The sequence below is a fragment of the Protopterus annectens genome, chromosome 7.part1, assembly GCF_019279795.1.
Source record: "Protopterus annectens isolate FY-2018-M chromosome 7.part1, PAN1.0, whole genome shotgun sequence".
Classification (NCBI taxonomy): domain Eukaryota; kingdom Metazoa; phylum Chordata; order Ceratodontiformes; family Protopteridae; genus Protopterus; species Protopterus annectens.
In genome coordinates this window covers 480,497,911-480,524,415 of record NC_056740.1, presented here as the reverse complement: position 1 = coordinate 480,524,415, position 26,505 = coordinate 480,497,911, and the positions used below count along the sequence as shown (strand labels likewise).

At 43.5% G+C, this 26,505-nt stretch overlaps 1 protein-coding gene across 1 annotated transcript in view; it reads left to right on the top strand.

Moving 5' to 3' along the window:
• LOC122807832 (RNA-binding protein 5-like) overlaps positions 1-26,505 on the top strand; it is a 1,001,232-nt gene that overhangs the window by 160,022 nt on the left and 814,705 nt on the right. The window contains exons 4-5 of the mRNA XM_044078931.1: positions 22,307-22,376; positions 22,871-22,944. Of these exons, the coding sequence (XP_043934866.1) occupies positions 22,307-22,376; positions 22,871-22,944 (144 nt within the window). The remainder of the gene's footprint in view (positions 1-22,306; positions 22,377-22,870; positions 22,945-26,505) is intronic.

Below are 26,505 nucleotides of genomic sequence, written 5' to 3'. Positions count from 1 at the left end.
TCCATAGCTTTGGGATTCTACCCAAATGTAATGACTGCAACAGTGAAACACGAAGAACGTAGCACAGTTGTGTACACTTACCATAAATGTAGATGTTCGAGTGTATTCACTGTTGCAGTGTCCGGGTTACCCACCCGCCATCCCCCTTTTCTATAACTTCTCTTTCCTTCACTATATTCTAAAGCCTTTGTGGTGTATTTGCTTTTAGATGAAGGTAAAGTTTTATGTTGCTAGAAGTGCATTTACATATATTGCTGTTTATTGATATTTATATATATATATATATATATATATATATATATATATATATATATATAATTTTGCTCCCCTTTTGGGGGGCACCTGACATCTGGGGCAAGAAAAACTGAATAAAATGGCGTACGTCATGGAAGAGGAGACAGCAACCGACACAGGACCCAAGACTTTGTTATTCAGGCCGACTGTGGGCAACCTGCCAGCAGATTACCCAAATGTAATGACTGCAACAGTGAATACACTCAAACATCTACATTTATGGTAAGTGTACACAACTGTACTTTCTTCATTATCTCCTTGAGCTGTTCTTTCAGGTTTAGTTTGATTGTATGAAGGTACATCACTCATTGATTTTTTGACAGTTCGTGCAGTACTCGCTGGCATCCAGACCTACCACTGCTGTAGTTGAGGGGCATTCCCCGTCTGTTTCCCAGTAGGAAATGGGCATTAGTTTTACCCCAATATCAAACTGTTACTTCAGTACCCCTTAAAATTCTGAAGAACCTGCAGTCCCCAGAGATACAAACGACCCTGGAGGAGCAGTTATTGATGATGAAGTCAATCCTGTAACCCCCTCCATGAGGTTGCTGTCTAGTGAAGTCTGATGGTCTTTGGCGACGGGCACTGGCATAGCCATATTTTGGCACATCTGGATGTGTTTATACAGATGTTCATTGTGTTACACTGCTGCAGTCATCACACTTGGGTTATCCTGCTGTCAGGCGGTCCCACAGTCGGCCCGAGTTCCAAAGTCTTGGTCCTGCCACGGTTGCTGTCGCTTCTTCCCTGACGTCAGTGCGCCAGGGGTATATAAGATGCATCCGATGCCATTTTCTTCAGTCTTTCTTGCCATGCGGTGCCCGAAGCAGTTCGCAAGTGCCAGTCGGCCGACTCCTGAGATTTTCAAATAGAATTTCAGGCCGAAGTCTTCATAAAGCCAAGTACCCCGTTGGGGAACCTTTTCTTGCCTTAGTCCGATGTCAGAAAAAGTTAATTGCATTTCTTGTGGGAAGCAAATACCTCATAAGGACTTTCATTCTTATTGTATTCCTTGCCTAGGCCCAGACCACGACGTCACAGGTTGTCGGTTTTGCGCTAGGTTTAATAAACTAACTATTAAACGTCGGTTTGATTTCACCTGACATTATTTTGGTAGGAAATTTAATTGTACTATGCCGTCGGACCAACCAACGACCGGAATGCATAAAAAACACAAAGATAAGGACCGGCAGCCGAAATCCAAACCAGACTCCGAGACCTCTGCTAGGCCAGTCGCCGGTTCTCCAGTTTTCAGTGAGGTTCCTAAGCAGCCTCTGACTACCTCTGATTTAGAACCCCAGGCGACATCAGATTCACAAGCTGAGATTGCTAGGCCTCCACAACCTTTACCTTTAGGCCCTTCCGACTCCATACCTGAAGGAGATTCCGGTGAAGTTGAAACGCCTTCAGTTGCAGAAGGTGTCTTCAGACAGACTACACTCACTATTAAATTCTATGCTAAACTGAAAACTCCTTTAAAAACAAAAGACTGTACAGCAGTCTCCAGTACAAGGCCCCATGCCTAAGAAACAGATGCTTAAGATGGCTGAAGACTTAATTACCCTAATCAGGGGTTCCCATCCCCCTCCTGATAAAAGGCCAAGGCAGGAGGAGGACTACGCTTCCTCTGACCAGGTTTCAATTTCCTCAGACTCTTCTGAGGAACAGGAATATTCCTTTCCCCCTTATGAAGATTCTGATGCTGAAGAGTCTATCCCTTCTGCATCTCTCCCAGAAAGACTACTCTTTTGGGGAAACCTTACATACTATGAGGGAACATTTCCAATGGGAAGGCCAGGATTACTCTGATTCTAAGAAAAGGCTCCAAGAGTTCCTTTTACTACCCCAGCACAGGCCACTTGCTATTCCACCTGTGTTAGATATTGTGGATGATGTTTATTCAGAATCTAGCCTTAACAAAGATTCACTACCTCCAGCACCAGCCAAATCATACAGATACTACAGAGTCCCTGACTCTCTCAAATTCCTGTATAAAAGCCCTGTTGCTGACCCAGAAACCATTTCCCAGGGTCCCAAAGGGGTTAAGGCCTCTATTGCTAAAAATCCTGTGCCCTCTGAAAGGGATTCTAGAGCACTAGACAGATGGGGAAAGAAAGTATATACCTCAGCTACTCTAGCTATGAGGGCCTTAAATTGTCAGTTTCACATGCTGAAATATCAACAATATCTGATGTCTCAATTAAAACAAAGAATGCTCGCACATACAGACCAGCCAGATTACAAGGAAATGCAAGATTTGTTGCATTCAGCTGAACAAGTGGGAAAACATACTTTGCAATGTGGATTTGATTCATTGGAAGCTTCTTGTAGAGCAGCAGTGACAGGGTCTGTCATACGTAGGCATGCTTGGTTAAAAGAACAAACTTTACCTGATCATGTTAAAGCAAAGTTATTGGATGCACCTTTACAGCAGGATGTTTTATTTGGTGTAAAAGCAGTGGAAGTTTTAAAGAAAATGGAGGATAAGGCAAAATCTATGCAGACGGTCAAGGATTTTTTACAGGTTCAATCCCGTCGTTTCAGCAGAAATTGGCCAACCAAAAACTGATCCTATCCAGCTTCTGCCAGACCATAGAGGGGCAGATACCATACGCCCAAGAGGCAGAGGCCAGCCACAAGGCTCTTACCAGCCTCGACAATGGGGTGCCACAACCTAAAAAGGAGGAGAAAACGGGTCTCAAACTACCAGAAGACAAACACAATGACTTGCCCCTCAGACTACCAAGCAAAAGCCTCTTGGCAGCTCCCTTGGGGGGAAAACTAGCACTTTTTGCAGACAATTGGCACATCATCACAAAAGACAAATGGGTCCTAAATATTGTATCTCAAGGATACAGATTCCACTTTCACACTTTGCCAAGGACAAAAGGAATGCCAAACCTGCCACCAAATCAATGGGCAGAGGCTCAAAAGCAAATGTCAGCCCTCATGCACATGAGAGCCATTCAACAGGTTCCTACACAGGAGCAAGGACAAGGATTTTACTCAAGACTTTCTAGTTCACCGAAAGGACAAAGCCTGGAGACCCATTCTGGACCTCACAATTCTAAACACATACCTGGAAGTACCCAAATTCAAGATGCTAACACTGCAGCAACTTCTTCCCATGCTGGACAAGAAGGCTTGGCTAGTAATGTTGGACCTCAAGGAGGCATACCTGCATGCCCCCATCAGAAAAAATTGCAGAAGATGCCTCCGATTTATTGCAGGTTCAACCCATTACCAATTCTCTGCTCTGTCCTTTGGCTTATCTACTGCGCCCAGGGTCTTCAAACTGCCTGGCACCAGTAATTGCATACTGCAGACAAAGCGGGATTCAAATATATCCATACCTGGACGACTGCCTTATTCAGGCAGAAAGCAAGGACATTCTATTAAAGCATCTGGCGTTTGTCAAAAACCTACTAAGTTGCCTAGGGTACACAGTAAACGAAAAGTCAAAACTAGTGCCCTCGCAAGACATAATATTCCTGGGTGCCAGCTTAAATACAATGGCCCAGATGGCATATCTCACGCCAGACAAGCAAGGACAACTGACTCAATACTTCAAAATGATGGCAACAAAGACCCAACTCCGTGCAAGAAAAATTTTGCAGGCCTTGCGATTCATGACATCTTGCATACTACTAATACCATTTGCAAAACTGCATATGAGGAAATTACAATGGTATCTGAAAAGCGTATGGACCCAACACAGCCACAGCCTGGAAACAATAATTCCACTCATTCCCTGCCTTCAACAGGAGTTTCTATGGTGGGCTCAGGCATGTCACCTCAACAAGGGTCAGCCTTTTACCTTACCCACAGCCAGGCAAACTATAACAGATGCATCGGATTATGCCTGGGGAGCACACATGGCAGGACAGTGTATTCAGGGCAAATGGTCTGCAAACCAAAGGCATCTACATATTAATCAGAAAGAGATGCTAGCTGTACAAAATGCCATAACAGCTTTCAAGGACCACCTACATCCAGGACCACTCCTAATAGACTGACAACACCACAGTGAATGTGGTACATAAACAAGGGGGCACACACTCCTACCCCCTATGCAGACGAGCAATGACCTTGTGGAACACAGCACTGACCTACCAAGTTCAACTACAAGCACAATTCCTGCCAGGAAAGAAAAACACACTGGCAGACTATCTAAGCAGAAACATCCCAGATCCTCACGAGTGGAAACTAGATCCACAAGTATTCGCAATGATAACTCAAAAATGGGGGAGCCCAGACACAGATCTGTTTGCTTCCCCCCAAAACTACCAACTATGGAAATTCTGCACAAGGACATACCACACACTAGCTTGGAAAGTGGACGCCCTCTCATTCAGTTGGAAAACATTGACAGTGTATGCCTTTCCTCCACTGCCTCTTCTGGCAAAGGTGCTGCTGAAAGCCAGATTAGAGGCCACAAGTGATACTCATTGCTCCAGACTGGCCACGCCAACACTGGTATCCAATACTAAGGAACATGGCGCAAGGCCCACCATGGATTTTACCTACAATTCCTCACCTGCTCACTCAGAAAAACAATCCGATTCTACACAGCCAGCTCAAGACTTTAAATCTGGCTGAATGGCAAATTGCCTAAACAACCAGTCAACACTTCTCTCTAAAGCTGTGATGGAAGTCATTCTGGAGGCCAGGAGGCACAGCACCAGGAAAGTCTATTCAGACAAATGGAAAAGATTCTGTGCCTGGAACCAGGCTAAAGGCCAAAATCCCCTTGTCCAAAATATTCCTCAGGTTCTTCAATATTTAACTGAGATATTGCACAAAGGACTTTCCTTCTCATCTATTAAGATCCACTCCTCAGCTATTTCAGCTCATTACAACACTGATCCTCCTATATTTTCACATCCATTACTAAGACAGTTCCTCAGAGAGGCTAAGAACATAAGACAGTCCCGGAGAGCACCAACACCAACTTGGGATCTCAACTTTGTTTTGGAAAAGCTTACACTTCCGCCCTTTGAACCAGCTTTCGCAGCTGATCTACGGTTCCTATCATGGAAAACTGCCCTGCTGCTAGCAATAACTTCAGCACGAAGAGTCTCAGAACTACAGGCCCTAATGGCAGTGGAGCCTTTCATCATTTTTCATCGACAGAGTCTCTTTACGAACTAACCCTTCCTTTATGCCAAAGGGTGGTATCCAGTGTGGCCCTAAACCAAACCATTCATTTGCCCACCTTTTATCCAAACCCCTAGAACAAAGGGGAAAGGCTCCTACACTCTTTGGACATTCACAGGCAATTACGTTACTACTTGGATAAAACTAAGGCTTTCAGAAAATCTGACCCAACTCTTTGTATCTTATGCTGCAGGATCTCAAGGAAAAGCTATCTCAAAACATTTCAGAATGGATAGGACATTGTATCCATTTCTGCTAAACACACCATGGGAAATCTGTGCCTGGTAACATCAGGCCCCATTCCACCAGGGCTACAGCAACATCAACAGCCTTCCTTAGAGGGGTACCAACCAAGGATATTTTGGAGGCTGCAACTTGGAGTTCAGTGCACACCTTCACCAAGCACTATCACTTACCTCTATACTCTAAAACCAGAGCTGGCTTTGCCACTGCAGTTCTGCAGGGCCTACTAGCCTCTCCAAACCCTGTTTAGTTCCACCACCCATCCTTAGCTTTGGGATTCAACCCAAGTGTGATGACTGCAGCAGTGTAACACAATGAACATAGTACAGTTTTGTACCTACCATAAATGTAGATGTTCGAGTGTTCACACTGCAGCAGTCCAGGTTACCCTCCCTCCATCCCCTCTGAACTAGCTGGACTTATCTATACCTTTCTATCCTAAACAACCTCTGTGGTGTATTTGCTTGTGACTGGAGTTATTGTTTTATTTTTATATGTATATTTATATGTAGCAATATGTATTGCCTACCTATTGGGGGCACCTGACATCTGGGGCAAGAAAAACTGAAGAAAATGGCGTTAGATGCATCTTATATACCCCTGGCGCACTGACGTCAGGGAAGAAGTGACAGCAACTGACGCCGGACCAAGACTTTGGAACTCGGGCCAACTGCGGGACCGCCTGACGGCAGGATAACCCAAGTGTGATGACTGCAGCAGTGTGAACACTCGAACATCTACATTTATGGTAGGTACAAGACTGTACTTTTTGCGGACTGCTTTAAGGTATTCTCAATTAGTGCTATGTTAGGTTCTTCCCTGTTTGGCCCAAAGAGACGCTAACCAGGACTGAGCAAGATGGAAAGGCTTTTGTCTGTGAGAGGAGTGCACCTTGCCACCCCTCAGTCATCCTTCTCTAGGAGTCTAAAAGGAGTAAGCATCTCCATCAGACTATCCAGAACACTCCTGGGGAGAGTTCCCCCTTGCTGTGGAGGGGACGGGACCATAATGGATGATGTTCACAAGGTAGAGGCTGTCTGCAGGATCTAGGCTTCCATGGGGCTTTCTCCAGGAGGTCTTGTCAGTGAATGATTGCCTATCTGTCACTCTCTGGAAGCAGTTGGCAATCACTTGGCTCTCCACCCAAAAGGTGGGGGGGGGGGCATTTACCTTGGATATATGGGTTTTGAGACTTCTGTCTAGAGGCTATAAGATTCCATCTTCATTTGCCCCAAAGGAGTCTTCAAAAGTTCTTTCCAAATGTTATCCTTTCAGAAAAACAACACAGCAGTCAAAATTAAACCGCTGGCCAGTCTAAATTAAACTGCTGGCCAGTCTAGTCATTCGAGAGGTCCACCAGACCAGTGAAGTTCTGGGTTTTTTTGGTGCTAAAAAAGCTAAACAAGGAACCACAGACCAATTTTGGTAGTCTGCAAACTGAATCATTTTGTCAAACACCAAGTTCTGGATTGTCATGGTGCAGTCCATTCTACCTCTGAGAAAGAACTGGATGTGCTCGATAGATCTCAAGGATGTCCACTGCTATGCAAAGATAGTGAGGCAGCCCAGGAGGTGCACTTTTTTTTTGGGGGGGTGGGTCATTATTACCAATTTCGAACTCTGCCCTTTTGGTCTAACCACAGCTGCCTGGGTGTTCAAATGCGTGGCAGTCTGGCTCTGGCTCCTGGGATCCCATTTTTTCCCAAATCTGGATGATTGACTCCGCACTACTTCCATGAAAGCATTTCTTGTCAAGGCTGAAGACTATTTATTCCAGCTGTCTGTCCTTGGGTATTACAGTGAATCGCAAAAATTCCAGCCTGAGACCAGTACAAGTGTTGGAATTTATAAGCTGCCATTTGGATACTGTCTGACAGATAACCTGGACAGTGGAGGTTTGGCTAACTTCTGTTTGATGGGGTCTCTGACATGCTTCAGACCCCCAAACCTGAAGCCTTTGCAGTCTTGTGGTGGCTTAGGCATATGGCAGCTTCTATATGTTTAGATTCTCTAATGGTCTTGCAGTGGACTGTAGCACCTCAGTGGTCTTAACCTATTTAACGCATGGACTTTCCAGTTCTAACGAACACTGTAGCTGACACATTTTCTGGTGGTTGGAGTATGCTCTAGTTGTAGCAAGGTGACCGTTCTTTCCCACCCCAAGTCTACTAATCACTATGGATGCTTCCTTGCGGGTGGGCATTTTGAAGGAGACTTAAGACTTCATGTTGATTTGGGAGGAGAGTGTTCTTACTAGCATTAGCATTGCAGACATTTCAGACACTTCTCACCAATGGTGTGACTGCTATCCAGGCAGACAGCAGGTACGTGGCGTGGTACCTGAATAAATGGAGGGGGGGGGGGTGGCCTTATCCAGTATGTTGGGAAGCCATTAGGGTTTAGCATTGGGATCAACACACATCACATCCCGGGAAATCCAGCAGTCTGGTGGACAGTTTGAGCAGGAATAATTTTTTTTTTTTTTTTTTTTTTTTTTTTTTTTTTTATATACAGGTGGTCCCTGAAGCCAGACGTTTGGGCTCAGGTTTACCATCACTAGGATGCCACCCCATTATATGAAATGTTGGCTCTCCCATAGAACACTAAGTGCAGCAGTTTTTACTTCCTAGTCCCTCCTGAGGGACAGTACAAGTTTGGTTCCCCTTTTTCTGGCTTCATCCACTTCACCCTCTGTGGATGTTGAATCCCTTTCCATGTATGGTTTTCCATCCTGCATGGATGTCTCTGTCCAGTCTCCACGCCCTCAGATTAACCGCATGGTTTCACCAAGTCCAATGATGGTTGGGAATCCCAAGTTCTCTGATAGTTGTACAGGTTTTTTTTCTATCCCAGAAGCTTTCTGCCTGGTAAATATATCCTAATAATTGGAAACGTGTTGTCATTTTGGCTTCATTTAAAGGTTTAGACTCCTCTTCAGCTCTTTGTATTTTATTTTGGCTGTTTTCTACTTTTTAAGGTTCAGGTGCCTATTCTTTCCAGTTTCCATTTTTGGCAGGGATAAATACACCTTTAGCAGCTGTTAAGGTGCCCAAGGCATTTCTAAGGAGTGCTTTTTTGTTGTGGTCTCAAGTTCAAGCTCTGGTACCCCCTGGAATGATCTGATGCTTGAAGTGTTTACTGGGTGTCCTGTTGAGCCCTCTGCTACAGTTCCCTGGAAGTTATTGTCTTGGAAGCCCATCTTTCTGGTGTTTGTAACTTCCGCCAGAAAGATCTCCGCTACATGTGCTGAACTCCATTCCTCCTTACTTAAATGGAGTTCCTTTTTAGGATAAATCCTTCCTTCTTGCCAAAGGTTGCATCAGAATTTACCTTAAACCAACTCATTAACTTGTCAGTCTTTCTAAATTTCAGTATCAAGGGAGAGTATTTGTTTCATTGCGTGATTGTGCATGGATAACTCAATTTTTATTTGGACAGAACAAAGTTTATTTTTCCAGTGCTAGGCTGGTAGTCAAGTATCAAAAGTGGCCCCATCCAAATGGCTTTCCAATTGTATCTCTTTTGTGTATTCCTTGAGACGAATGTCTTAGTTTGCTAAACCTAGAGAACATCTAGAGCAGTTACAGCTTCTATTGCATTCTTCTGTCAGGCTTCTGTTTTTTGTGGTGCTGCTGCTTGGTCCATTGCTCATACTTTTCTCTACAAGCTGGATGATCAGTCAAGGTCTAGGGCCACTTTTGGTTCCATCATTTTGCATCATCTTCTGAGGGCCTTCCTGGAGTTTGTACCTGGCTGGGAACTCTCTCCCACAGGTTGAAGCCAGACGGAAAAGACATTGGTTACCAAAGTTAGGTACTTAACATAACAATAAATCTCTCTCTCATCCAGTTCAACCATTCCTCCCTCCTTTCCACCTTTAAAGTAGTTGTTGGATAGCCAAGTGCTCCCGACTGGTTAGATGGTCAGATCTACAGGCCACCTATTTGCGTCCCTGTTTATCCTTACAAACATTTTCATGTAGCACTGTGTCTTATCTCTTGATGTGAGGGGAAGTGTTCAGGGGCTTACTCAATCTGATGAAGGTAGGGTAGAGCAGTTTATTATAGGTAAAGGAGGTGGCGCTCCTGGGCTGAAGTCTCTGAAAATGGCCAGCTTCTAATCAGTCTGTTTCAGTAACCCACAGGTTGAAAAAGACTGAAGAAGGCAACACTGTTCTCATTATGGTAAGTGTGACAAAGGGGGATACTGCCATCACATCTTTCTGGAATTTTGTAAATAATTGTATGTCGTTTGGGAGTATCAACATGATTTATATAAGGTGCTTGTATTCCAAATGTATTAGAACTGTATTTCATGCATACGTCAAACTGCTGGTACAGAAGTGGGTGTGGAAAAGGCTTTTGCAAAGTGCTGTTTGAAATGTAACCACAGTGTGCCCTACTGGAATAGAACCGAAATATGCTTGCATTATTGCAACTTTGTATTTTAATAGTGGAAACGGGAATACAGGAGGTTAACGTCAGAAAAATAGCTGAAATTAAATTACTTTATGGCTATGCAATAATGTTATCTTTCAGTTTTCATTGCAGTTATAGATAGTCTGTGCTAAGAAGCTTTCTGTATTGTCTTAGGAGTGAACTAACTACTACCTATGAAAGTATGAAGGAATGCAAGTGTTTTATGACTTCCAGCATCTGGGGTCTATGTATTTTCACAAGTAGATGTTAAGTGCTGCCAGCTTCCAGCAGTGAGGGTTTTACCCTGGGATAGATTCAGGTGGTTAGGAATGTCATTCTGCAAGCTGTCCCCGCAGTAATATTTGAGATGTTAATTTGAGAAAACTCTGAGACACTGCATTCTTTATTCTGTCTTGGACCTGACAACAACAGGACCCATTCACCATACATCTGCCTTGCTCTGAAGAAATAAGTTACTGGGGAATAGTATAATTCTCTTAGATATAGTCAGGAATATAGCAGAGCTTAGCTTGGATATTTTTTTTTTCATTTGAGACTTGTCGTGCAATGTTTTAAAATTTTCCTGTGATTTTGAACTCTTGTTACCGTGATTATATAATTAGTTTCTTCTTTTATTTGTTAAATATATCTAAACCTTTCATTGTGGCTGATCTGTGTAGAGATATTTAAGTTTTGAGTACTTGCATATTTATTTGGTGACACTGTGTGGGCCACTCCTGATAGCCTTGCTCTTGGTCAAACTACCATTGCATTCATTTTAATATTACACAGTAAGATTGCACACCCTTTAAGGGCCTTAAAGTAGCTGATAAGGAGTTGGCTGGTGGCAGTGATAATTACCTTATAGTCTGGGCAAAAGGGAGCATAGCTAGCAAACCTGTGCCAGCCTTTCCCAGGTAAGTGTGTGTGTGTAAATCAAATCTGTGTGTCGGCTACTTGGGCAGGGACACACAGTACTGGTTAGACAGGATACTGGAGGTCTTGGCTTGGCCACTCAGCTGAGGTCTCAACTCGATAGTTGTGCCATTGGGGGGAGTCTTATTGGGATCTGGAGAAAGAGGGAGAAACCAGCCCTGTATTGACTGTAGTCTCAGTGTGCTCTTAAGGGAAATTGCTCTCAAGGGAAATTGATGCAGAGAGCTGCATCTGGAAATACCATGTGTGTACTTCCAGTGTACGTCCCCCACTGTTGCCAGTGGTGAGGATTGAGGCTCATTGATTACTGGTCCCAGTGGTGGGGCATCACAGTAAGTATATCACTTTTTCAGAGAGGTCTGGCAGAACAAGCTTTAGCCTTTCTGAAAATGCCACCTATTGCTGACTATACAAAACAACTAGAGGCTATCATGAGCACTGTCACTACTGTCTCAATGACTGAGTAATGTTGCCGATCTTAAGTTGGCCAATGTAGAAGCAAGAGCAGTCACCATGAGATGACAGGCCTGACGACGTCTCTGATTTTGTGGACCATTTCAAAGCACCCTTTAAATGCCCCTTATGATGCTTCTTCCTCCTTTGGCTCATCAGAGAAAATGCAGAGGTGGGAAGACATTGTTTGCCATGGCTGTGTGGTGCAAAGAAGATGGGAAGACATTGTTTGCCATGGCTGTGAGGTGCGAAGAAGATGGGAAGACGTTGTTTGCCATGACTGTGCGGTGCGAAGAAGATGAAAGACATTGTTTGCCATGGCTGTGAGGTGCGAAGAAGATGGGAAGACATTGTTTGCCATGGCTGTGAGGTGCGAAGATGGGAAGACGTTTCCCATGGCTGATTAAATGTGAGCCCTAGCAGCAGTCAAACTAGAAGCCTAAAGAACCAAGTCCCTTTATGGTTTAGGACGTCCCAGTGTCGAACCTTTAAGACCCCCTGTGATGGGGGGGGCTGTGGTAATTTAATGAACTTGAAAGCAAAGGTCATTGAAGTCTGCAGAACCACCGATATGGGGGGAGGGGGCTTTCTGGTAGGCAGCTTAACCATCCCTGAAGGGCTGTGAGAAGCAGTCTGGGGCCACTTGGCTCTCTACCACTTCATGTAGATGCAAGATTATTGGTTTAGAAGGATATTGTCCAGAAGCTGTTGCGTACCTTTTTCCCATACCCCACCTTTCAAGAAAGACTCTTCCAGATGCACCCACCCCACCAATGAGAAGCAGCCAGAAAAGAGCTCATCTCACGAGGAAAAATGCCATTGTATCGGTCCTGATGGACTCGAGGGTCATGATATTCCAGATTATTTTTTGTTCCAACTAAATTGAGAAACCCATGCCCATATTGGACCTAAGCAATCTCAACCAGCATGTGGAAAAGACTATTTGGTATGGTCATGGTGCAAGCAATATTGCCTTGTCTGCAGGCAAACAGTTGGATGTCCTCCTTCAATCTCCTGGATGCTTTATATTTGAATCATGATCTCAGGTGTGTCCAGGAACTTCTTATGCTTTACCTGGGAGCAAGTCTGTTGCAGTTCAGAGCCCAGCTCTTAAGTCATACCCCCGATCCTTTGGTATGCATTGAGGATTTTACTTTTTTCCATTGTGTTTGTGTGAGGGAAGTTCCCTGCCTTTTTGTGGAAAGGGTGGGAGTAGGGGAAGAAGTGATTGTCAGAGGTTTTATGGCCTTACCTAAAGTTAAAGTGCTGATCCTTAAGACTTTTGTTCTCCTCTTTCTGGAAAAAGACAACTATTTTAAGTGGTACTGTAAAGCGAGATCTGATCTTAAATGTTAAGCACCCTCTGCTTAACTGAAGTTCGGTCTAGTGCTGGGCAGTCAAATCTAAAAGTACTGACCACCAGACTAGATTGTTTCTACCTGCTGCCAGTAAGGGTCCATCCCCTTTCTATTATAAATTTAGAAAGTAGATAGAATAACAAGATTTGTGTTGTCTGCATTTTCTGACTGATACGAAGTCTGAAACTTAAATAGGTTCATAGGTTCATACTAGGCTATCTGCCCGAGGGCATTTACAAGCCTAGCCCATCGTTTTGTGGCTTACGCCACCCCTTTAGTATGGGGAACTATACCCATTATTTTGCTGTGCCTCTGTCGAGCAGTGACACTGAGGTAATCCTGGGGTATATCTGATCTCCCATCCATTGGTCAAGATTTCTCTTGAACAAGGCCAGCAGTGCTCTGCCTCACATGTACCGGGATTTTGTTCCACAGCATAGGAGTCTTTGGGTGATGAATCTATCCTCCAGCACGCCTATTAATAGCCGTGTCAAGGTTTAAGTCTCCGCCCTTGTGGCTCTGATGGATCTAGATTTTTGAGGTGAAGCATATTCATCAAATCTGGGTTTGACATGGCCTTGTATGTTAGGCAAAGGTCACCTCTGAGCAACTGAATAGAGCTGGAGTTCTTTCAGTCGGGCAGCATAGGATAGATTTTGAGACCCTTTATCCTTTTGGTGAGGAACTTTTGGCCTCTCCAGCTGCTGCAAGTGTCGGGTCAGATACATTCGAATGGGGCATTGTACTCAATCATTGGTCTGATGAGTGATGAGTAAAGGGAGACTATAACCTCCTTGATCTAGATGAGAATCCCTTCATGATAAGGTGGGCAATGTAGAAGGTCTTCCTAACTACTTTAGCTACATGGGTGTCGAATGACAGACTACTATCAACCTGGGTCCCCAGGTCCCTGATAACTTCTTCTGTGCTCAGTGGATTGCCACTTATTTGGTAGCTAGGGGTAACCTTGTTTTTCCCGAAGGGTATGACTATGCATTTTTTGGCATTTAACTTTAGGCCGTGGCTCTGGCACCAGTTATCCGTTTCTGTGAGACCCTTCTGAAGGATATCTGTGTCAGATGTGATGTTCTTCATTCCACATTGCTGCAGTCCTAACTATTGGGTAGTCCGCTGTCCAGTCGGCCTGAATACCAAAGTATATGGCTGACGTTGGTCACGGCGCATTAGCCTGACGTCAGTACGTCAGGGTACTAATGCGCATGACCAACGCCATATCCTCAGTCTTTTTTGCCGCATGGTCCGATGCAGAAGCAATTTTGCGAGTGCAGGTTGGCGTTCTGAAAGTTTCTGAAGCCAGAGTTTCAGACCGAATCAAAGTTGGCTAAGTACCCCGTTGGGGAATATTTTGGTTTTTCTTGCCTCAGTATTTAACCGGATGTCAGAAAAAGTGAATAACTGTATTTCTTGTGGGAAACAGATACCTCATAGGGATTACCATACTTTGTGTATACCTTGTTTAGGGCCTGAGCACGACGTTGTTGGATGCCGCTCTTGTGCTAGATTTAACAAACGCACTATTAAGAGAAGGTTAGACTGTGCCAGGTTAGTGTTTGGGAAGCGTTGTAATTATAAAATGCCGTCGGATGCTCCGCCTAAAAAAAAAAAAAAAAACGCAAACAGCAAAGCCTAGAGTGGAAGAACCGACAGTCCCAGACGTCGGTTCTTTAGAGGGCTCACTGGAGCCGGAGGTTTTGCCAGGTGTTTCTTTGGAGTCTCAGGGAGAGATTTTACTGTTACAGGATGTATCCTCTCAGGAAGTAGGCCAGGCTGAGGGGGCTTCTCAGGTGGCTGTTCTTCCTTCTCTTCCTAAGGTGGTTAGAGCCTCCCCTTCTGTTTCCAAGGCTTCTTTGAGGGGCAGGCCAAGTTTAGCTTCAGTGCAGGTTTCTCCTAGTGCTTCAGGGTCTTTGCCTAAGAAACATATTCTTAAAATGGCAGAGGATTTGATTACTATGATTAGGGGTTCTTTGCCCCCTCCTGATGAGGCCTAGGGTGGAACCTGAGTTGGAGAGTTTTGAGCGATGCTCGGAGGCTTCTGAGTCTGACTTGCAGGAGTACCCTCCTTACTCTGATTCTGATGTGGATGATTCTACTCCTTCAGCTTCTCCTCCTGAGGATTTTTCATTTTCAGAGACTCTGCATTCCATGAGGGAGCATTTTAAATGGGAAGGTCAAGATTTCTCTGATTCCAGGAAAAGGCTTAGGGAATTCTTGTTTTTACCCCAGCATAGGCCTTTAGCTATACCTCCTGTTTTGAATGTGGGTGAAGGCCTCAGTTGTTAAAAATCCTGTCCCTCCTGATAGAGGCAAGGGCTTTGGATAGATGGGGAAAGAAAGTGTATACTTCTTCCGCTTTAGCCATGAGGGCGTTGAATTGTCAGTTTCACATGTTAAAATATCAGAATTATCTTCTTTCACAGTTGAAATCTAAGGTGGATGTTCTGGCGGAAGGTATTGAGTGTAAAGAGTTGCAGGATTTAGTTCATGTGTCTGAACAAGTGGGTAAACATTCCTTGCAATGTGGTTTTGATGCTGTGCAGGCCTCCAGGGTGGCTGCCACTGGTTCTGTTCTTCGTAGGCACGCCTGGTTGAGAGATCAGAACTTAGCTGAGCATGTTAAGACAGGGATTTTGGATGCTCTTTTACAGTCTGATGTGTTGTTTGGTTCGCCTGTGGAAGCAGTTTTAAAGAAAATGGAGGACAAGGCTAAGTCTATGCAAACTGTTAAGGATTTTTGCAGGTGCAGCCTCCGAAGTTTAGTTGAAATTGGCCTACTAAGGGGTGGACTTATCCTGCTTATGATTCCCAGTCTAGGGGTAGGTCTACACGTGGTAGGGGCAGAGCTCAAGGTTCTTTTAGGCCTAGAACAGGGAGTTCACCTGCTCAGACTTCTGGTGAGGGCAGGGGTCTGTCCTTTCGTAAGCAGACCCACTGACCTGCCTTTTCAGCTGCCAGTACCTTCTCGCCTGGCGGCACCTCTAGGAGGAAGACTGTCTCTTTTCACAGACAATTGGGATTTAATTACCCAAGACAAATGGATTCTGGATATCATTCACCACGGTTACAGGTTTTATTTCCATACCTTGCCTCCTTTCAAAGGCATGCCAGACATTCCTTCTCTACAAAGAACAGCGGCTCGCAAACAAATTTCTCTGTTACTCCAAATAGGAGCCATTCAGTCAGTTCCTGTGCCAGAAAGGGGCCTAGGATTTTCTTCTCGCCTGTTCCTAGTACCAAAGAAGGGGAACATGTGGAGACCAATTTTGGATTTATCTATCCTCAACACTTATCTGGACATTCTAAAGTTCAAAATGTTGGCTTACAACAGCTTTTACCTCTGCTGGGCAAAGATCACTGGATGGTAACTTTAGATCTCAAGGAAGCTTACCTTCATGTGCCTATACGACTAAGTTGCAGAAAGTATCTTTTCGAGCTGGAAATTCTCATTATCAGTTCTCTGCATTGCCCTTTGGCTTATCTACTGCGCCCAGAGTATTCACAAAGGTTCTGGCTCCAGTGATAGCTTACTTCAGGGGCAAAGATCACTGGATGGTAACTTTAGATCTCAAGGAAGCTTACCTTCATGTGCCTATACGACTAAGTTGCAGCAAGTATCTGCGCCGAGCTGGAAATTCTCATTATCAGTTCTCTGCATTGCCCTTTGGCTTATCTACGCCCAGAGTATTCACAAAGGTTCTGGCTCCAGTGATACCTTACTTCAGGTTTAAAGGGATTCAAATCTATCCTTACTTGGGCGACTGCCTGATTCTGGCTCAAGAAAAGGAAGATCTTCTACAGCATTTGGAATATGTCATAGCAGTGCTAAGATGCCTAGGGTATTCTGTGAACGAAATAAAGTCCAGTCTAGTACCCTCTCAAGACATGTGCTTTCTGGGTGTGAGACTGAATACAGCAGCCCAGATGGCCTTTCTAACCCCGGACAAACAAAAGAATCTTTCCAGTTACTTCCATCACTTATCTCTTCAGTCCGGGCTGACTGCAGGGACAGTCCTTCAAGCCTTAGGGTTCATGGCATCTTGTATTCTGGTGCTTCCCAATGCCAAACTGCATATGAGGAAGCTACAATGGTATCTCAAAAATCTATGGACTCAGCACTGCCAGGATTTGGACACTGTCATTCAAATAATACCTTGCATTCAAAAGGAATTTTTGTGGTGGGCTCAGGAATGTCACCTAAACAAGGGACTCTCTGTGACCCGCCAGAGGCAAGTCAGATTCTAACGACAGATGCCTCAGACATTGCTTGGGGAGCTCATCTAGATGGAAAGTGGATACAAGACAAGTGGCCTGCCAGACTACAGCATCTACATATCAACATGAAAGAGATGTTAGCAGTCCAGTTTGCATTAATGGCTTTCAAGGAGTTACTTCTTCCAGGGCAGGTGTTGATTCTAACAGACAACACAACTGTCATGTGGTACATCAACAAACAAGGGGAACACATTCTTACCCATTGTGCAGGCAAGCAATGATTTTATGGGAGACTGCGCTCAGCTTGCAACTAACTCTTCAGGCAAGGTTTCTGCAGCACAGAACTCCTTAGCAGATGTGTTAAGCAGACAAATCATGGATCCGTGAAACTGGATCTTCATGTATTTCAGAAATTGACAGTGTCATGGGGAACTCCAGACATAGATCTGTTCGCTTCTCCACTAAACCACCAGCTGCCAAAGTTTAAGGGATTTCATCACACAGCTTGGAAAGTGGATGCTCTTTCTTTCAGTTGGAAAAATCTTCATGTGTATGCTTTTCCACCTCTGCCTCTTCTCCCAAAGGTGCTTCTAAAGGTCAGACAAGACAAGCCAAGGATGATTTTAATAGCTCCAGATTGGCCTCGGCAGCACTGGTACCCATTACTGAGGAGTCTGGTAAGGAAGCCTCCATGGCCTTTACCCTTGATTCCACATCTATTGTCTCAGAGGGACGGTCATCTGCTCAATGTCAAGCTTCAAACTCTTCATCTAACAGCCTGGCATATTCTGTTTTGAAAGACAGCAGGTCTCAATTTCCTCAACAAGTTTTAAATGTGATGATGGAAGCCAGAAGACCTAGTACAAGGAAAGTGTATGCAGAAAAATGGAAGAGATTTTTATTTTGGACTGCGGCACAGAATTTGGAGATTTGAGCCTAATTTGAGTGTGGCTCTTTAATATCTTACTGAGTTATTGGACAAAGGTTTGTCTTTCTCTTCCATTAAGATTCATGCTGCAGCAATTTCAGCTCACTATGATTGTGACTTCCCATTGTTTTCACATCCTTTATTCAAGCAATTTCTTAGGGGGCAAAGAATATAAGACCCCGAGCTCCTACTCCTGCTTGGGATCTCAATTTTGTGTTGGAGAAACTTACTCTACAACCTTTTGAGCCTGCAGCTACTGCTGACCTGAAATACTTGTCATGGAAGACTGCTTTTTTGTTGGCCTTTACTTCTGCAAGAAGGGTTTCTGAGTTGCAGGCCCTTATGGCGGTTGAGCCTTTTTTGATTTTTCATAAGGATAGGGTATCATTACGTACTAATCCTTCCTTTATGCCTAAGGTGGTTTCTAGTGTGGCTTTAAACCAAACTATTCATTTGCCTACTTTCTATGCAGATCCCCAAAATAAAGGAAAAGATTTTGCACACTTTAGATGTACACAGGCAATTGCGTTATTTTTAAGCAGGACTAAGGATTTTAGAACGTCTCAGCAGTTGTTTGTTTCTTTTGCTTTGAGTTCACAGGGCAAGCCTGTGTCAAAACAAACTATTTCTAGGTGGATTGGGTTTTGCATTGCTTTTTGTTATTCCCATCATGGCAAAGAGATTCCAGCTGGGATTAGGCCTCATTCCACTAGGGCTACTGCCACTTCAACAGCATTTCTAAGGGGTGGCAACTAAGGATATTTTGGAGGCAGATACTTGGAGTTCAGTGCATACTTTCTCTAAGCATTACCACCTTCCTCTCTACTCTAAGTCTAGGGCTGGTTTTGCCACAGCTATTTTGCAAGGCATGTTATCAGCTCCTGCTTCCTTATGATTTGCCAGCCTCCCTTACCTCTGCTTTGGGATTCTACCCAATAGTTAGGACTGCAGCAATGTGGAATGAAGAACATAGTACAGTTTTGTACCTACCATAAATGTAGATGTTCGAGGATCCACATTGCTGCAGTCCAATTTACCCTCCCTCCTTCCCCTCTGTGTTTAGGGGTGGTTGTGTAGGTGAGATTATATTCTGGTACCTTTGTATATATTGTATATGTTTTTGGTGCAGGTATGTTTGGTGTGTTTTGGTTTTGGCCTTGTCTTTTTAGGGTCTTCTGACATCTGGGGCAAGAAAAGACTGAGGATATGGCGTTGGTCATGCGCATTAGTACCCTGACGTACTGACGTCAGGCTAATGCGCCGTGACCGTCAGCCATATACTTTGGTATTCGGGCCGACTGGACAGCGGACTACCCAATAGTTAGGACTGCAGCAATGTGGATCCTCGAACATCTACATTTATGGTAGGTACAAAACTGTACTTTTTCTACTATGGTGCCCAGTTTGCAGTCATCTGCAAACTTTGTCAGCCATAACCCTCCTGTGTTTGCTTGTACTTCGGAAAAGTAGATGCCTAACAAGAGTGGGCCCAGGACTGAGCCCTGTGGGACACCACTTGTGACAGGCTTTGAGTCTGACATGGCGCCAGCAACTCTGACCCTGTGGGTTCTGTCACTCAGCCAGTTTGCAACCCATCTTGTGATGTATGGGTTAACATTTAAGCTGATGAGTTTTTCAATGATACCGAGTGGGGTATTGTATCAAGGCCTTAGCTAGATCGAGGTAGGCTGTATGGACTGCCTTTCCCTCATCAATGGCTTTGGTGACTGTTTCGAAAAAATCAACCAAGTTTAAAAGGCATGATCTGCCTTTGACAAAGCCAAACTGGGTTGGATCCAAAGTCTGCAAATTCCTATGTCTTTATTTATGAGGTCCATTATGATCCTCTCCATGGCTTTGCAGATAAGGCTTGTCAAGCTAATGGGCGGTAATTTCCAGGGTCGGTGGAGGCACCGCCTTTGTGAAGTGGGACCACAGTTGCAGTGCCACTCCTGGGGTACGTATCCAGAGGTAAGACTTTGATTAAACAGCTGTCCTAGCTGTGGGTTTAATTCCTCATTGAGTTCATGGAGCACACAGCCGGGGACACCATCAGGTCCCATGGATGCTGTGTTTTTGCTTTGGAGAGAGCAGTTCTCACTTGGCTGGAGATGTTTGGGGGCTGCAATCTTGGTATAGATATCTCTCCTTTGGGGAGAAGTTTGCACTGAACCTGTCAGCCAGTATGTTGGCAATGTCTGTAGGATCAGTAATCTTCACATCATTTTGAACTAGTTCTGAGCATATCTGGGAGTTTCCTCCTAGGTTTCTAACATAGCTAAAGAAGGCCTTATGATTGTCTTTTGAGTCTTTAGCTATTTTTCTCTCAAATTTGCTTTGGATGATTTTATGAGAGCTCTTAGTTTTTACTTATAGTGATCAAGGGTGTCTTACCTTTTAAGGATTTTGCTCTATCTTGTAGTAGCTTCCTCCTTTTGTTGTAGAGTTTGTTTATGGCTGGGGTCCACCAGACTGACGCTTGCCTTTGGTACAAAGAGTCTTTGTTTTGCTTGGGATTGCCTTATCCATGCAGTCCTGCAGGTGCTGGTAGAAGGCATTTGTAAGTGATTCAGCGGCTTGAGTACTGTTTTCCACCGCTCGGGGCCTTAAAGGAGACCACACTAGTCTTTAGAAGTGTGAAGTCGGCTTTGAGAAGTTCTTTACTGTGGTCTTTTTATTTCAGGTGGGGTGGGATGAGGACCTCCAGCGAGATTAGTTTGTGATCTGATCTCACCAGTGAGGGGTATACTTCGTGTTGAACATTGTGCTCCCATGTTCGTGATGATGAGATCAAGTATGTTATCTCCTCTTGTGGGGCTGGTGACTAGTTGTTCCATGGCATTTGAGTTTATGAATTCCAGGAACTTTTGGGCTAGGGTGTTTGGGCTTGAGTAGTGTTCCCAGTCTATATTTGGGTAATTGAAGTCACCTAGTATGATGGTGTTTGGTGATACATTTATCCCTCTAGTGTTTTCAGGAAGGCCATGTGAGGTTCCTGAGTTTGTGAGGGTGGCCTGTAACATGCTACAATTTGCAGAGCAGTCTTGCTCACGGGTAATTGCACCTGGACCCTCTCCGATGCATCATGCGTTGCCACCAGTCTTGACGTGTGGGTGTCCTTGATGGAGATGGATACCCCTCCTTTCTTGGTATTTTCCTGATTTTGGGGCGGCATGATATGAGGTAAAACCTGATAGCTGGGGTGCTCTCAGGAGCCTTGAACCAGGTTTCTGTCACAGCACAGACATCGATGTTCTCCATACTGAGAAGGGCCTCGAGTGCGTGCATTTTGAGATTTAGACTTCTGGCATTGAGCAGCATTACCCTTAGTTTTTCCTTTTTGTGTTCTAGGGTGGTAGGTTTAGAATTTGAGCCTTGCCTAAAAGGCACTATGGGGTGGCAAGAGCCTTTGCCAATATCCGAATCCCAGGGGTGACAGGTGCAAGCCGTCCTTTGCATGAAGCGTGGCTTGTCCAGCATGTCATCCCAGGCAGACAGATACTGGATCCCCTTTGAATGACACCAGTGTTTAAGCCAATTGTTAAAGCTGATCATCTTGTATGTATTTTATTATTTAGAGACTTCATTTCTCTGTGGTTTGTCTGCAAACCACTGATTTTATAAGGAACAGACTAAATATTAGGAAAAATTTCTGGACATTTTTGAGAAGTATGGCAAGGTTTATGCAAACCTAAAGGGACTGTTTAAACGGTTGCTCTGACAGAGCTTGTCAAGTACTTTATAGCTTTGAAAGCAGGCAAAACGCACCCCCCCCCATAACTAGTATACATGGAGCAGAAAAAAAAAAGAGAAACTGTACACTATAAAAAAAGCAGATGCAGCAGGTAGAAAATGCTAACCACAAGTAAAGAAGGTAGAGACAAAAAAAAATCAAACAGTTTAAGCCATTTAAATTGTTGGATTTTATTTTTTTGTCTCTACCTTCTTGACTTGTAATACATGGAGCAGATAAAGCTCTGTGCTGTATAAAGAATTCTGATTGGCTCTCCACTCGTAACCTTTAATGTGTTCTCAACATGGATGCCAAGATTCACCTCTTCAGCTTCGCTCTTGGTGAATTTCTTGGCATTCATGTCTTGAACACAGTAAACAGGTCATCAGCTACCCAATCAAAACTACATTTAACTGAAATTCAGATGTTGGGGGTTGTGTGGGTACATCATTGTCCTACCAGAAAATGTTGTATCCTGAGTTGCACAGCTGTGATGGTACATAAAATTGTTACATTGGGACTGAGGCCATATAACTTTCTTTTAATCCTTTTTCAGATTCGAGCCACTTTTGAGTCCTACGATGGCCCTCGACCTGCTGATGTGAGATTGATGAAGAGAAAATCAGGTGAGACATTCATTCTGACTCTGGGTGCTGTTCCAGTTTTTCTCAGAACAAATTAGACCTTCCTGAACTAATTGGAACTGATTTGTAATTTGCCATGGCTAAGGAATTTGGACTTGTGTATTTCATCTATTTGAATATTTATTAATAGTTCTGTACATGCAGTCTCCATTCTAACTTTGGTAAAAGGTATGGGTAAGTAAATGACTTCTACGATGCCCTGTACTGTTTATATGTAGCCTGTTGCATGATAGTATTGTTTGGGATATGAAATCAAGTTTAGTAGGGTGGTGGCAGTTTAAATAAGTGTTTTCCTTGCCATGGCAAAATTAAATTTGTGACTCCTTTTTCCCAGCAAAGATGGAAGTCACATGTTTACTGCTGCTTCAGAAATTGGGCCATGTTTTGAAGTTATGAAGCAGTTGGAGAGAGATTCAGCTGTTGTAAAGGAACTGACTAACACAAGTATCCCGTCTATATCTGAATGCTGTCTCTAGGTGTAAGCCGTGGTTTCGCCTTCGTGGAGTTTTATCACTTGCAAGATGCTACAAGATGGATGGAAGCCAATCAGGTTGCTTCACTCACCAAGTCTAGACATTCTTGAAAATGGAACACGTGTGTCTGTACCACTTGAAGAAAAGTTTGAGTGTAAAATTGGGTTAAATTGTTCCAAAGCAAAGTGACTATTTTTCTGAAAAATGGAAAGCTTTATGTGTATTAACTGGGCAGGGCTAATTGCAACTGCAGTTCTAGAAGTTGAGAAGAGCCATGGAGGTTGTGCATTTGGGGGTAAAACATGCAGCACAGCCTTTACCTGTTTAATGTTGCATTGCTTAAAAGTCTCATTTCCATTAGTTATTTGTCACAATATTCTTGCACTTTTTGCTTAGCTCCAAGAGCTGAACAGGCATGAACCCCACTTTAAAGGGTAAAGCTGCCGTACATTTTAAGCCCTTAAGAATTTCATCAAACAACCTACATTCATTGATTTTTGCAGTGAATTGTGATTGTTGTGCATACAGCACTTTAAAACAAATCACCACCAACAACTTTGTGTTAATTTTGTGTATTGAAGTATGTTCAGTGAAACTTGGTTATTTGCATTGTCCTTGTTAGCTTTCAGATTTTGGTAATACATTTTATTGAGGACAAATCTTGCTAGCCCTATTTTTTTCTTAATTATGGGGCATTTTTTGTTGTGGTTGCATTAGTATTCTGACTCATTTTAATGCTCATAAAGCTGTGTTATAAAAGGGGTTATATTAAAACACAAATGTACAACAAATTTAGAAAGCTTGATCAGCAAAGCTGCTACATTTGAGGCCTGAAGTAGTTTAGAACGGATTTCAAGGCTTTGGTATGCAAATCCTTGTATTACTGTAGCCCTTATAAATGACAGTATTTGAAGTGCAGCTGAACTGTGGTATGTGGCCTGTACTGGCAGGAATGTACCAGTTTCTCCATTTTAACTGGCAGTTGTTTCGTGCACACACATACAGTTAACATTGCTTAATTATTAAAGTACCACTTGTAGAAAATTTGTTATAGTAAGATTCGCCTTTCCCATAACAGTTACTTTTTTAGTGTTGTGATTGCTGTAGCTCTTAGGTTTATGATGTCTGCATTGAAATGTATTGCTGTAGGTCCATTTGCAAAGCATGTAGTAGCGCTCCTGCTAATGTTACCCTAAGTTTAAGCTATCTTTTTAACTCATTTAAAAATGCTAGCTGGGTATGAAGATCTCTTGTGGCTGCTTTGGCAGTGTTGAAAAAAACCCTTTTGGATAAACTTGCTTCCCAAGGTAGTGATTAGTTTCTTATCTGTAGTCCTGTTGGGTTGTGCTCCTAGGGATCATAGTAAATACAGGACAGTTGTGGCACAAGGCCATTTACCCCTTGCCACTACCCAGTTCTAAAGAGTGTAACGCAGGTTATTCCCGAAGTAAGTTTGAGTACCAGTTAACTGAGGGAGGGGAGGTCAGTGTTGATACACTACTAAATTAGCAGGTGTACATCCCACTCCTTGTTTGTGTTTTAATATAACCATTATTTTTGTCCAAGTTAAAAATAAAACTAATGCTTTGGAAAACTTATTGTAAATTTTATTCCAAATGACCAGCTGAAAAATTGTAGTGGTTGAATGCTTAATTGTTTACAATTCGAAATGTAAAGTCTATATTTTAATGCACACACGATGGAAAGTTTGTGAAATTTCTGCATTGCTGATACCTCAGAGGAAATGACCATTTGTTCATTTTGCATTTCCTGACTTTGTGTGACTTCCTCAGTTTTGTTAGATACAGATTTGCCAAGTTGACTGCTTGCCCCATTATAACTTTTTTTTTTTTTTTTTTTTTTTTAAGTACAACTTGTCCCTTTTTGTCTGTGAAAAATATTTGTTCTCTCAAAACTGTCAAGTTGCAGATAATTTTTTAGGAGCAGATATTTTGGGAACAGCTTTCCATGTACTGCAGCTAGTATTCTCGAATACCATTAAGCATGTACCGTTTCTAGTGTGTAATTCGTGTGTTTGCAGCGCAGGTCAAGTTTGAGCTGTTGTGGCCACTTAAGTTGGAGTAGGTGCATCTGGTGATGTGTTTTTCAGGCAGTGTGTGAATTCTCAGAACTTGTTATGGCTGCACACTAGCATGGAGTGAAACTGAAAATATGGTTTCTCATCTGTTCTGCTTTGGATGTAGATGTGGAAAATTGGGGTGTTTTCTGCCATCACTTCCTGATAATTGAAGCATCGTGTTTCTTGAGCTAGCTCTGCAGTGGAGGTAATGAAAGTAGTGTATCCCAGGAAGTAACCGCAGTGGAGGTAATGAAAGTAGTGTATCCCAGGAAGTAACCGCGATAGAGGTAATGAAAGTAGTGTATCCCTGGAAGTAACCGCAGTGGAGGTAATGAAAGTAGTGTATCCCAGGAAGTAACCGCGGTGGAGGTAATGAAAGTAGTGTATCCCAGGAAGTAACTGCAGTGGAGGTAATGAAAGTAGTGTATCCCAGGAAGTAACTGCAGTGGAGGTAATGAAAGTAGTGTATCCCAGGAAGTAACCGCAGTGGAGGTAATGAAAGTAGTGTATCCCAGGAAGTAACCGCAGTGGGAGGTAATGAAAGTAGTGTATCCCAGGAAGTAACCGCAGTGGAGGTAATGAAAGTAGTGTATCCCAGGAAGTAACCGCGATGCAGAACTGGAGCTTCTTGTGCGCAGTTTAAGTTGTGGTGGCCCTGTGTGGCAGTTGCATAGAATTGCATTGGTGTGCTGAAAATGGCATTCTTTCATTTGTACCATTGGGAGGGTTTGGAACGTGTCTGTTCTTTTTTATCATTGCTTTTGCTGTTAGTTTTAGTTGAACCAAATGCTCATTCTTGCAGGACTCTTAGGGTTTGATTCCCATCTCCTGCGAGCCTGTCTAAAATCTGTCCTGGTCTGAGTTCGGGACCTCTCCAGCACTACAGGAAGACTGTAGTGACACTGCACTTGGTTTGAGGGTCTGATTCCTGTTATAATTCATTTTCTGTTGATCTCGTGCCAAAAAAGCTAGCAAGTTCCTTGAAGCTGTCAAGAGTCCCCTTCATGAGGTTTCTTTACAAGACAAAATAAAATGTTCTTTGTTTTACTGTTGCAGTCATCACTTTTGGGTTATCTGCTTGCAGTAGCCCTCAGTTGGCCTGATTAACAAAGTTTTGGGTCCTGCGTCAGTTGCTGTCCCTTCTTCCATGATGTCAGGTAGTCAGGGGTATAAAACATGCAGCCGACGCCATTACATCAGTCTTTCTTGCCATGTGGTGCCCGAATCAGAAGCAGTTCGCAAGTGCCGGTTGGCAGACTCCTGAAATTTTCGTTTTCGAGTTTCGGAACCGAAGTCTTCAACTAAAGCCAAGTACACCCCGTTGGGGAAACTTTTTTTTTCTTGCTCCTTACCGATGTCAGTAAAAGTTAATTGCATTACTTGTGAAAAGCAAATACCTCCTAAAGATTTTCATTCATACTGTATTCCTTGCCTAGGCCCTGACCACGACGTACCGTGCTGTCAGTTTTGTGCTTTATTTAATCAGCGCACTATCTGTCGTCTGTATATTTTTGCTTCTAAATATTTCGGTTCTCTGTTTATCCAGAAATGTCATCTG